This window comes from Mesoplodon mirus (assembly GCF_964341445.2).
Source record: "Mesoplodon mirus genome assembly, chromosome: 11".
NCBI classification, from domain to species: domain Eukaryota; kingdom Metazoa; phylum Chordata; class Mammalia; order Artiodactyla; family Ziphiidae; genus Mesoplodon; species Mesoplodon mirus.
Window position 1 is genome coordinate 91,602,162 of NC_138987.1, and position 12,909 is coordinate 91,615,070.

At 36.5% G+C, this 12,909-nt stretch overlaps 1 protein-coding gene across 5 annotated transcripts in view; it reads left to right on the forward strand.

Annotated features, from left to right (window-relative positions):
• The window catches only part of GUCY2C (guanylate cyclase 2C), a 114,840-nt gene that overhangs the window by 58,978 nt on the left and 42,953 nt on the right, over positions 1 to 12,909 (forward strand). For 4 of the 5 annotated variants that reach the window (XM_082635093.1, XM_082635096.1, XM_082635094.1 and 1 more), the window contains 2 exons: positions 8,404 to 8,489; positions 11,293 to 11,404. The exons of the other annotated variant lie outside the window; for it this stretch is intronic. In XM_082635093.1, the coding sequence (XP_082491219.1) occupies positions 8,404 to 8,489; positions 11,293 to 11,404 (198 nt within the window). The remainder of the gene's footprint in view (positions 1 to 8,403; positions 8,490 to 11,292; positions 11,405 to 12,909) is intronic. 5 annotated transcript variants of the gene reach the window in all.

The following is a 12,909-nucleotide window of genomic DNA, read 5'->3' on the forward strand; positions in this document are numbered from 1 at the left end:
GCAAGAAGAGAAGTAGCTGCAGTTTGATTTTCGTCCTTCCATGTCTCCCTTTCTGTCCTTCAGGGATCAAGGACCCTGTGTTACGTCTGTAACTAAAAACCCTCTCATAGCAATGCCATCCAAAACCTCCCAGTACATGTCCCTCTGAACCACATGGATCAACATTCCTTTTCTACACAAACCCCTATTGAAACTTCTGTCTTTCATTTCCCAGATCTCATCCAGGTATTAGGAAGAAATTTCCTTTTAGATTTAATGTGTATTACATAAAAGACAAATGACGGTTCACTTCTCTAACTTGCCTGAAATCTTTACTCTGGAAAACCTTTATCCTGCTGCAGAGTGAGCCTTCTTCTCTTGGCTTCAGAGGGCAGCAGACACCCATCAGTAAAGACTGAGGGCTGTACCAGCATCTGTGGGGTAGGACAATGACAGGAAGAGATCACTTCTGCTCCCCTGAAGATGCAGGGAGGGAGGGAGAGTCATTAATCATTCCCTGTATCCCAAGTTCTGCCAGTGACTTTATGTGCATTTTGTCTCAGTTTTTTTACTGTGGTAAAATATGCATAACATAGAATTTACCATCTTAACCACTTTGAAGTGTACAGTTCAGTGTCATTAAGTACATTCATATTGTTGTGCAACCATCACCATCCTCCATCTCCAGAACTCTTTCAGTTTGCAAAACCGAAATTCTCTTCTTACTAAACAATAACTCCCCATTCTCCCCTCCCTCTAGCCCCTGGAAACCGCCATTCTACTTTCTGTCTTTATGATTTTTACTACAATTTTGACCATGTAATCTTACGATTATGATTTATATGTACCTCATATAAGTGGAATCATAATATTTTTCTTTTTGTGCTTGCCTTATTCTACTTAGCATGGTGTCCTCAAGTTTCATCCATATTGTAGGATATGTTTCCTTCCTTTTTAAGGCTGAATAATATTCCATCATATTATATACAACGCTTTGCTTATGCATTCATCTGTCGATAGAAACTTGAGTTGCTTCCATATTTTCGCTAAGGTGAAGAATGCTTCCATGAACATCAGTGTATAAAGATGTCTTCAAGACTCTGCTTTCAATTTATTTGAGTACATACTCAGAAATGGAATTGCTGGATCATATGGAAATCTTATTTTTAATTTTTTGAGAAACCATCATTGTTTTACACAATGGCTATACCATCTTACATTCCTACCAATAGTAGTGCACAAGGGTTCCAATATTCCACATCCTCAACAACACTTTTATTTATATATGTGTGTGTGTGTGTGTGTGTGTGTGTATGTTGATGAGGAGAGAGAGAGAGATATATAAGCCATCCTAATGGGTATGAAGTGGTATCTCATTGTCATTTTGACTTGCATTTCTTTAATGAATAGTAATGTCTAGTACCTTTTCAGGTGCTTATTGGTCATTCGTATATCTTCTTTGGAAAATGTCTGTTCAGGTCCTTTGTCCATTTTTGAATTGTGTTGTTTTCTGTTGTTATTGTTGAGTTTTAGGAGTTCTCTATATATTCTGGATATTAATCCCTTATTAGATATATCCCATTGTATGAGACGTCTTTTCACTGTGCTGTTTTTTTATGCACAAAATTTTTAAACTTTTCATGAAGTCCAATTTGTCTACTTTTTCATTTGTTGCCTATGCCTTTTAGTATCACATCCAAGAAATCATTGCCAAATTCAGTGTTGCAACCCTTTTGCCCTGCGTTTTCTTCTAAGAGTTTTACAGTTTTACGTATTATATTTAAGTTGTGGCTGCATTTTGAGTTGACTTTTGTATATGGCATTATCTAAGGGTCTAACTTCATTCTTTTGCATATGGATATCAAATTTCCCAGCACCATTTGTTGAAAAGACTATGTTTTCAACCATTGAATTGTCTTGGCACCCTTGTCGAAAATCATTTTACCATATATGCAGTGTTTTATTTCTGGACACTCTATTCTATTCCATTGGTCTATTTGTCTGACTTTATGCCAGTATCTTTTGATTACTGTAACTTTGTAGTAAGTTTTGAAATCAAGAAGTGTGAGTCCTCCAGCTGTGTTCTTCTTTTTCAGGATTTGTTTTGGCTATTCAGGGTCCCTTGAGATTCCATATGAATTTTATGATGAGTTTTCCTATTTCTGAAAAAAATATCATTGGGATTTTGATAGGGATTGCATTAAATGTGTCAGTTGCTTTGGGTAATATTGATTTCTCAACAATATTAAGTCTTTCAATCCTTGAATATGGGATGTGTTTTCATTTATTGATGTTTTCTCAAGTTTCTTTCAGGAATCTTTTGTTGTTTTTATTGTACAGGTCTTTCACTTCCTTGGTTAAGTTAATTCCTAAGTATTTTATTCTTTTTGATGCTATTTTAAATGAAACTGTATTCTTAATTTCCTTTTCTGATGGTTCATTGTTAGTGTATAGAAATGAAACTGATTTTTTTGTGTTGACTTGATATCTTGCTACTTTGCTGCACTCTTTTTTATTAGTTATAAAAGGTTATTTGTGTTTGGAATCTTGTGAGTTTTCTACGTATAGAGTCATATTTTCTGTGAACAGAGTTAATTTTACTTCTTCCTTTCCAACTTGGATGCCTTTTTTTTTGTCTTGCTTAAATGCTCTGGCTAGGTCTTCTAGTACTATGTTGAATAGAAGTGGTGAAATTGGGCATCCTTGCCTTGTTCCTGATCTTAGAGGAAAAGCTTTTAGTCTTTCACCATTGAGTATGATGTTTGCTGTGGGTTTTTCATATATGGCTTTTATTATGTTGAGGTAGTTTCCTTCTGTTCTTAGTGTGTTGAGTGTTTTATCATGAAAGTATTGAATTTTGTAAAATGCTTTTTCTGCATCAATTCATATGATCATGTGGTTTTTTCCTTCATTCTCTTGTAGTGTATTATATTGATTAATTTTTATATGTTGACCCATCCTTGCATTTCAGGAATTAATCTTATTTGGTCATGTTGTATTCTCCTTTGAATATGCTATTGAATTCTGTTTACAAATACTTTGTTGAGGATTTTTAGATCAATGTTCATAAGGGATATTGGTGTGTAGTTTTCTTTTAGTGTCATTGTCTGGCTTTGGTATTAGGGTAATTCTGGCCTCATAGAATAAGTTAGGCAGTGTTTCTCTCTCTTCAGGTTTTTGGAAAATTTTGAGAAGGATTGGTAATTATTTTTTTAATGTTTGGTAGAATTCACTGGTAAAGTCATTAGGTTCAGGGCCCTTTCTTAGGGGGTAGAGGGTCTGGAGATGTTTGACTACTGATTCAGTCTCCTTACTAGTTATTGGTCTATTCAGATTTTCTGTTTCTTCATGGTTTTGTTTTGGTAGGTTTTGTGTTTCTAGAAATTTGTTCATTTCAACTAGGTTATCAAATTTTTTGGCATACAGTTGCTCAAGGTACTGCCTTATATTCCTTTTTATTTCCTTAGAATTGGTTGTAATGTCTCCACTTTCATTTATGATTTTAGTAATTCAAGTCTTCTCCTTTTTTCCTTACTCTATCTGGCTAAAGGTTTGTCAATTTTGTTGAACTTTTTGAAGAACCAACTTTCGGTTTCATTGATTTCCTCAATTGATTTTCTATTCTGTATTTCATTTATCTCTGCTCTAATCTTTACAACTTCCTTCCTCTGCTAGCTTTTGGTTTAATTTGTTCTTTTAACTAGTTCCTTAAGTTGTAAAGTTAGGGTGTTGATTTGAGACCTTTGTTGTTTTTTAATGTAAGCATTTATAGTTATAAATTTCCCCTTAGCACTGCTTTCACTGTGTGTGTCCCATAAGTTTTGGTGTGTTGTATTTTTATATTCATCTATCTCTAGGTCTTAAAATGTTTCCCTTGTAATTTCTTCTTTGATCCATTGGTTGTTTAAGTGTGTGCTGTTTCATTTCCACAAATGGGCGAATTTTTCAGTTTTCCTTCTGTTATTGATTTCTAACTTCAGCTCATTGTGGTCAGAGAAGATACTTTGTATGATACCTATCTTTTAAATTTTACTGAGACTTAATTTGTTGCTTAACATATGGTCTATTCTGGAAAATGTCCTACAGGCACTTGAGAAAAATGTGCGTTCTGTTGTTGGGTAGAGTGTTCTGTAGTTTGTCTCTTATATCTAGTTGGTTTATCATTTTGTTCAAGTCCTGTGTTTCCTTACTTACCTTCTCTCTTATTATTCTATCCATTAATGAAAGTGGAGTATTAAAATCTCCAAGGATTATTGTAGAACTGTTTATCTTGTGCCAGTGTTTGCTTCATATTTTTTGTTGGTCTGTTGTTAGTTACATAAATGTTTATACTTGTTATATATTTTTGCTTTATTGAATGTTTTATTAATATAGAATGAATTTCTTTCTTTGTCTCTTGTAAACTTTTTTGATTTAAAGTCTGTTTTATTTGATATTAGTATAGCACCGCTGCTCTCTTTTGGTTACTATTTGCATGAAATATCCTTTTCCCTCCTTTCACTTTCAACCCATTTCTGTCTTTGGATCAAAAGTGAATCTCTTATAGACATCATATTGTTGTATCACTTTTTAAGTCCAATTTGTGAATTTCTATTTTTGATTGGAGTATTTAATCCATTTACATTTAAAGTAATTACCGATAAGGAGAGATTTATTCTGTCACTTTGTTAGTTGTTCTTTATATGCTGTATAGCTTTTTTATCCCCATTTCCTGCATGACTGTCTTCTTTTATATTGTTTATTTTTTATAGTGAAATGTTTAAATTCCTTTCTTATTTTTTGTGTATGAGCTTTAGCTGTTTTCTTTGTGGTTACCATGGGGACTACATGCTAAAATTATAACCCTCTAGTTTGACTTTATACCAGTTTAACTTCAATGAATACAAAAACTCTGCTCCTTTAATAGCTCCATTCCCATCCCTTTCAGACATAGGTGTTGCAAAATTACATCTTTATACTTTGTGTCCAAGTAGGAAACTAATGTTTTTTTAAGCATTAGTCTCCTAAATTGCTTCAAAATCAAAGGGTGGAGTTACAAGCAAAAATTACAGTAATACCAGCTGTTAGACTAATTTTTTTTAATGTATCATCTCTCTCTCTCTCTCTCTTTTTTTTTTTTTTGGCTGTGCTGGGTCTTTGTTGCTGCGCGTGGGCGTTCTCTAGTTATGGCGAGCAGGGGCTACTCTTTGTTGCAGTGTGTGGGCTTCTCATTGTGGTGGCTTCTCTTGTTGTGGAGCACAGACTCTAGGCACGTGGGCTCAGTAGTTCTGACTTGCGGGATCTAGAGTGCAGTTTCGGTAGTTGTGGTGCACGGACTTTGTTGCTCCGCGGCATGTGGTATCTTCCTGGACCAGGGCTCGAACCCACGTCCCCCTCAGTGGCAGGCGGGTTCTTAACCACTGCACCACCAGGGAAGCCCTGTTCATCTCTTAAGTCATGTAGAAAACAAAAAGTGGAGTAACACATTGTTCTTACAATAATACTAGATTTTATAATTGCTTGTGTATTTACCTTTACTGAGATCTTTATTTCCTCACATGGCTTCAAGTTACTGTCTATTGTTCTTTCATTTTAACCTGCCAGACTCCCTTGAACATTTCTTACAGGGCAGGTCTAGTGGTAGGTAACAAACCCTCTCAACTTTTATCTTAGAATGTCTTACTTTCCTTTCACTTTGAAGGACAGCTTTGTTGAATAAAGTGTTCTTGATAGACAGTTTTTTCTTTTAGCATTTTGAATATATCAGCCCACTGCCTTCTGGCCTTCAAAGTTTATAATGAGAAATCTGCTTATAAATCTTATTGAACATCTCTTATATGTGATGAATCACTTCTCTCTTGCTGCTTTCAAAATTCTATGTCTTTGGCTTTGGACAATTTGATTATAATGTGCCTTGGCATGGATTTCTTTGAATTCATCCTACTTGGCATTTATTGAGCTTCTCGGATGTTTATATTCACGTGTTTCATCAAATTTTGGGAAGTTTTCAGCCATTATTTTTTTAAATAGTCTCTTTACCCATTTTTCTGTCTTCTCTTTCTGGGACTTCCACAATGCATGTATTGGTCTGCTTGCTGGTGTCCCACAGGTCCCTTACACTCTGTTCACTTCTTTTCAATCCTTTTTATTTCTGTTCCTCAGACTTGATAATTTCCATTGTCCTATATTCAAGTTCACTAATTCTTTTTTCTGCATGCTTAAATATGCCTTTGATCCCTCTAGTGAATTTTTTATTTCAGTTACTGCACTTTTCAGTTCCAGAATTTCTTTCTGGTTTCTTTTTTAGGTTTTCTACCTTTTTATTACTATTTACATTTTGTTCATACATCATTTTCTTGACTTTATCCATGCCTTCCTTTAGTTCTTTGAGCATCTTAAAGACAGTTCTTTTTTGTTTGTTTTTTGTTTCTTTTTGCATCTTTATTGGAGTATAATTGCTTTACAATGGTGTGTTAGTTTCTGCTTTATAACAAAGTGAATCAGTTATACATATACATATGTTCCCATATCTCTTCCCTCTTGCATCTCCCTCCCTCCCACCCTCCCTATCCCACCCCTCCAGGCAGTCACAAAGCACCAAGCTGATCTCCCTGTGCTTTGCGGCTGCTTCCCACTAGCTATCTACCTTACGTTTGGTAGTGTATATATGTCCATGCCACTCTCTCACTTCATCCCAGCTTACCCTTCCCCCTCCCCATATCCTCAAGTCCATTCTCTAGTAGGTCTGTGTCTTTATTCCTGTCTTACCCCTAGGTTCTTCATGACATTTTTTTTCTTAAATTCCATATATATGTGTTAGCATACGGTATTTGTCTTTCTCTTTCTGACTTACTTCACCTCTGTATGACAGACTCTAGGTCTATCCACCTCATTACAAATAGCTCAATTTCGTTTCTTTTTATGGCTGAGTAATATTCCATTGTATATATGTGCCACATCTTCTTTATCCATTCATCCGATGATGGACACTTAGGTTGTTTCCATCTCTGGGCTATTGTAAATAGAGCTGCAATGAACATTTTGGTACATGACTCTTTTTGAATTATGGTTTTCTCAGGGTATATGCCCAGTAGTGGGATTGTTGGGTCATATAAGACAGTTGTTTTAAAGCCTTTGTCTAGTAGATCCACCATCAGGTCTTTTTCAGGGATAATTTCCATTGGGTTTTTTTTTCCTCTTATTTTGAATGAACCATATTTCCTGTTTCTTTGTATGCTTTGTGTTTTTTGTTGAAAACTGGACATTTGAATCTAATAATTTGTAATCCTGGAAATCACATGGGGAATGGGGAATTTTCTCATTCCCCAGGGTTTGCTGTTTTTTGGTTTTGCTTTTTGTTTTTGTTTTTATTGTTGTAGGCTATCTCTGCTGAGGATCAGCCTGAGATATAAACTTAAGGTCTTCTCAGGTCTTTTCTGAGCCTCTGCCTTCCCCTGGGCATGTGTAGTAGCTTTCTAATTTCCCTCATATATGCAGTTGTTTGAATATTCTAGTCTTCAACGTCTGGCTCTCAAAGGGGAAAAAGAGAAAAACAAAGGGGGATTGAGGGGAGCACCAACCCTTTACATCCCTTGACAGTCACAATCAGCAGAGGGGGAAGGGCTTCAACAATGGGGGAGATGCAATGGCAGTGGCTGCCACCATTTTGCCTGCAGCTCTGTGATCATAAGCGGCAATTAGTCACCTGCTAGCTGTACCTATAACCTGGAACATGTTAGTAATATTTCTGACCTCAGATTTCTCATCAATAAAATGGAGATAATAACAGCTTCTATGTCATGGTATTTGGGGAAGAATAAAATGATAAATGCAATAAAACACTTAGCACAGAGCCTGGTCTAGTAAACAGAAAATAAGTATTAGCTATTATGTTGAACCATGTGAAATTGCTGATATTTGATCAATTTTTTTCTTTTACCTAAACAGCCATTTCATAGGCTCATCCTATATGGCTATAATTTCATAGTTGAGAAAACTGAGACTCAAATAACTTAACTTTTTCAACTTAACTTTTTCAATGTGTTCAGCTAATACATGGTAGTGAAAGGATTTTGACCTTTTTACAATCTAAGTTAGATTATAGAGTGACAAACACTCTGCCACTAGTTTAGTAAATACTCTCAACAAAAACTTTTCACTAATAATCAAGAGAAATCTACTGACTGATTACATTTAGTATCATCATTCTAAATGCAATGAAAAAGAATTTTCCTTCTAACTAAATACCATCTCTTATAAAAATATCCTTCAGAGATCTCAGGGCCAAGAACCAATCCAGATGCCCTCAGATTACATCATTAAGGTCAATAATTTTTCAGTAAAATAGAGCAATTTGAATCTATTTTATACCCTCTGTCAGGATGTAACTGGTCTTTCAGTCAAGAAGTCAACAATGGCCTCTAACTCTTTCTGATTTTGCCCTAGGGCATGGGGGTCCTGTGACTTTGGATGACTGTGGGGATATTGACAGTACTATGATCCTTCTGTACACCTCTGTGGACACCAACAAAGTATGTCTGACTTCTTATCAGGAACTTGGGGTTAAGTGACTAGGTGAGGAGGGTTATCCTGGAAGGCAAATATTGGGTTGGCCAAAAGGTTTTCTGTAACTAAGATCTTACAGAAAAACCGAACGAACTTTTTGGCCAACCCAATACTAGCAAAGGAATTAAGAGAATTTATGTTTAGAATCCAGAGGTTAGTTTATTTCAGATTTACGATTTTGCCCCCCTTGGGGCTGTATTCCTTAAACATTTTCTCCCATAGAACTTCTTATTCAGAATATCCACTCTATTTACTGTATTAAAAATACCCACCCAGAAAACACTGGTATAAAGACCAGACTGTTGATGGGATACCAATGAGAAGGTGACGGTTTTTTCCTAAGAATTGTTTATTCATTTCCACAACTAAAAATTTGAATGAAGTATTAACTCTTCTCTCTCCTTCTGAAGTCTCATGAAAATCATTAATTGTGTAATCCCTCTGGCACATACAAACAGCCTTCTAATGTTATGCTTTATGTTCACACACTATATATACATAGTACATATCTATCTATAGATAGATATTTACACACCTACATATGTGCTTTATGTTCACACACTATATATACATAATACATATCTGTCTATCTATAGATAGATAGATAGATAGATAGATTCACACACCTACATAGTAGGTTCTTTGAAGAAAGGGAGTGGATCTCATTTCTCCATGTCTCCTGTGCTTAGCTTTTTTTTTTTTTTTTGCGGTATGCGGGCCTCTCACCGCTGCAGCCTGTCCCGTTGCGGAGCACAGGCTCCGGACGCACAGGCCCAGCAGCCGTGGCTCACAGGCCCGGCCGCTCCGCGGCACGTGGGATCCTCCCAGACCGGGGCACAAACCCGCGTACCCTGCATCGGCAGGCGGATTCTCAACCACTGCACCACCAGGGAAGCCCCTGTGCCTAGCTTCTTATCTGGCACATAGTTGATGGCTGCTAAGCGTTTAATTTAAAAACAAAAATACCTGCCTTTATGTCACCCAGAGTTGTGCCCATCATGAACTAGAAGCCACTGTTCTAACCAACCAAATGGTAGGTAGAAACCTTTTCTTCTTTAAGAAGTTAGGTCCTGACATAACCAGGAATCTACTAGAAAAAAAATTTTTTTTTTTCATGTAATTTTCCAATATGAGCATTCTGACATCCCTAACTCATATATTGACTGTATGTATTGGCCCAGCTTTGTAAAAGACATCTATAATGCGAAATGTGGAAAGCTAGAGAAAGGATGCTCAGATTGAGAAAGTTAAACTAGAAGTTCAGGACGGGGGTAGCAGCATTTCAGAAAAGTAATGCATCGTTTTTAGTTACATTGTTTTACTTATACTGAACCTTTACTATAATGCTGTATTTGGCATCATACCATGGGAATACCTTAAAATGAAATCTGCTCAATACTTCCGTTTCTAGTAGTAACTACTGAGATAACTACATGCCCCTCTAAGTTATTTGCACCTGGGATGATGCCTTTGCCTCCCTTGGAGAGAGGCAGATAGATACCTGCAGTGAGATTCTATGTCAGCCTTATGATTGCTCTTCAAAATGAAAAATGTGGTTCTGTGCACTTGCTGTCTCCACAGGCAAGTCTAGTTGAACTTTTCAATAATCTAATGCCATCAATTGTGCTGTATGATATGTATCTATGGGGAAAACAGGGATTAATTCTCAAAACATAGGGCTATAGATAAGTTATTCCATAACCAGAGTAGGTCTCAGTAGAGATATAATCTACCAGCCCCTAATATATAGGATATTTTCTCTCCTCAATATATGCAAGTTTATATTCTGTTTTCAAGTTAAGAGTATAATTTTGAGAATGTAAAATTTTGTCCAGAATGTTTTGAGGGAGCGTGGTGAATTTAGAAGGATGAACATTTTCCAGATGCCTCTTACAAAACTGACTCAATATATGCAGCAGTAATTTAAGGGTATATTAATATTTCCATTGACAGATTACTTGAAAAAAAACCTTTTATCTTGGAAACCTAATGAGTGTCGTGTCTAAGAAAGCACATTAGAGCATAGGGCTAGAAGAGATTCAAAAATTATGTAATTGACAGAACTTAAGAAATGTAGAATTCTCTAGGAGCCCCTTGACGTGTATAAATATGGATAATGGATGTTAGCTATGGTGCATTTTCTCAAGACATCACTTTTTTTTTTTTTTTTTTTTTTTGCGGTACGCGGGCCTCTCACTGTTGTGGCCTCTCCCGTTGCGGAGCACAGGCTCCGGATGCGCAGGCTCAGCGGCCATGGCTCACGGGCCCAGCCGCTCCACAGCATATGGGATCCTCCCGGACCGGGGCACGAACCCGCATCCCCTGCATCGCCAGGCGGACTCTCAACCACTGCACCACCAGGGAGGCCCAAGACATCACTTTTAATAGCAACTTAATATTGTGGAAAACACTGCTGCCTCCCTTGTCATGTGACTCGGAGCTAGCCATTTAAGTTTTCTTGCTTCTATTTTAACATTAGTAAAATGAAAGGCTTGAACTAGAAAGACCCAAAGAATCTCTGCTGGGCAGCTGTAGCATATGGTCATAAAGAAACAGAAAACTAATCGGCCCACAAGGAGCTTAAATCCATGTTCATGGTGAGAACCAAGTGGATCTTGACTAGCTCCTGGCTGGTAACATTTACCTTGTTTCACTGAGAAACATTGCTTTGAAATTCAAATGTCATTGGGCAGCACGGTTAATCTCATCAGAAGTCATTCTAAAATGTCTTTTTCTGTTCATCCTTCTTCTTTTCATGCCCCGACACAGTACAAGATTCTTTTGACCTATGACACCCACATAAACCAGACTAACCCGGTGGATAAGAGCCCCACATTCATCTGGAAGAACCACAAACTTCCTAATGATATTCCAGACGAGGGTAAGATATCCTTCGTGAAGTTTCTTTTCCTGAAATTGTTTTTTTGGTAAGGAGAGTAAATTCTGTGGTTTATGAAATTAGCCTGTGTTTTTTGTTTTGTTTTGCTTATTGTCTGTATTAGATTTGCCAGGTTTGTAAACATGGACTTTACGTCTCTGTCCAATGAATAATATTACAGTTCTGATAGAACACTGAAGATATTCCATTCTAATTTAGCTATAACTGTCTTTAATATAGGGTGTCTCTAATAGGGTGTCCTACCTACCCTTTGACGTAAATTTTCCTATAGAAAACTAGATTTGGCAATTGGCAAAATGAACACAGAGACACATAGTCTCACTCCATTTACATTTTACTGAAGGAAGCTCATGGAATATATACTTCAGCAAGGAATACTCGATGTCATTAGGCTGAGGGTGGTAAGTGAGCGTGGCCTCTGAAGTCTTCCCCGTTTCCTGAGAGGACACATACTTGGGTCATAATGATGGTTACCTTCCTACCTGAGATGAGGTCCCATCATGTCATGAAAGCCCTAACACGGCTAGGGCTTCACCCATGCAACTTGCCATACAACTGTATAACACTGACTGTCACTGGACAGGGCCAGCTGAGTGTCTCATGGGCAACAAGGTCTCAGGACACTCTGCCCATGGCTGGCTTGGCCAAGGCTTTCCACAATAATAGTAAGTAATTCCATATTACTAATCAATTTTTAGGAGAAGAGTTTAAATTTGAACAAATATTTATGCCCAAAGATGCAAAAGAAAAAAAAAAGCTGGAAACATTATTAATAAAATGACTTAGAAAACTACAATGTATTCATAAATGGGGCAACATGCAACCAATTAAAAATAATTATTTACAAAGAATTTTAAATGACATTGGAAGTTATGAGTAAAGTAATACAGCTTTTTTATTTAATGAAAGTCTAACTTTGCAAAACAATGTATAGAAATAAGACTGCAGAAAAATATGCTAAAATGTCAATAGTCGTAGCCTCTGAGTAATAGTATTCTAGATTTTCTTTTTGCTTTTTTATATATTTCTTAATTTTCTAAATTTTCCATAATGACTCTATTAATTTACCATTTTTAAAAAATATTAAAAATTATAAACTAGAAATACTTCTATCCTAGCCCTGCTCTACAGCCAGAAACTCTGGATGAAAGGTTGATCTGGCTGAAGAGAACAGTTCTGATTAAATGGGCTTGTTTACATTATAGCTGTAACTATGTTTCTAGTTCTTGTGTTCCATGAGTCAAATTTGGTTAAAAATCAATCCTGTGTTTTTAGTCAATAGACATGAGGTAGTTGACTGAAGCAAAGAGAGAGGTAGGAAGTAGGGATCCCATTCTTCTAAATGATTTACTGTCATCATTGCTTTTTAAAGTTGATTGTTTTCTTTAGCAAGCTTTTTTTTTTCTTTTTAATTATCTCTAGAACCATCTTCAAGCTTCCTAGATTCAAGCCAAACTTGAATATATCTCTTTTCTCACAGACTTCTG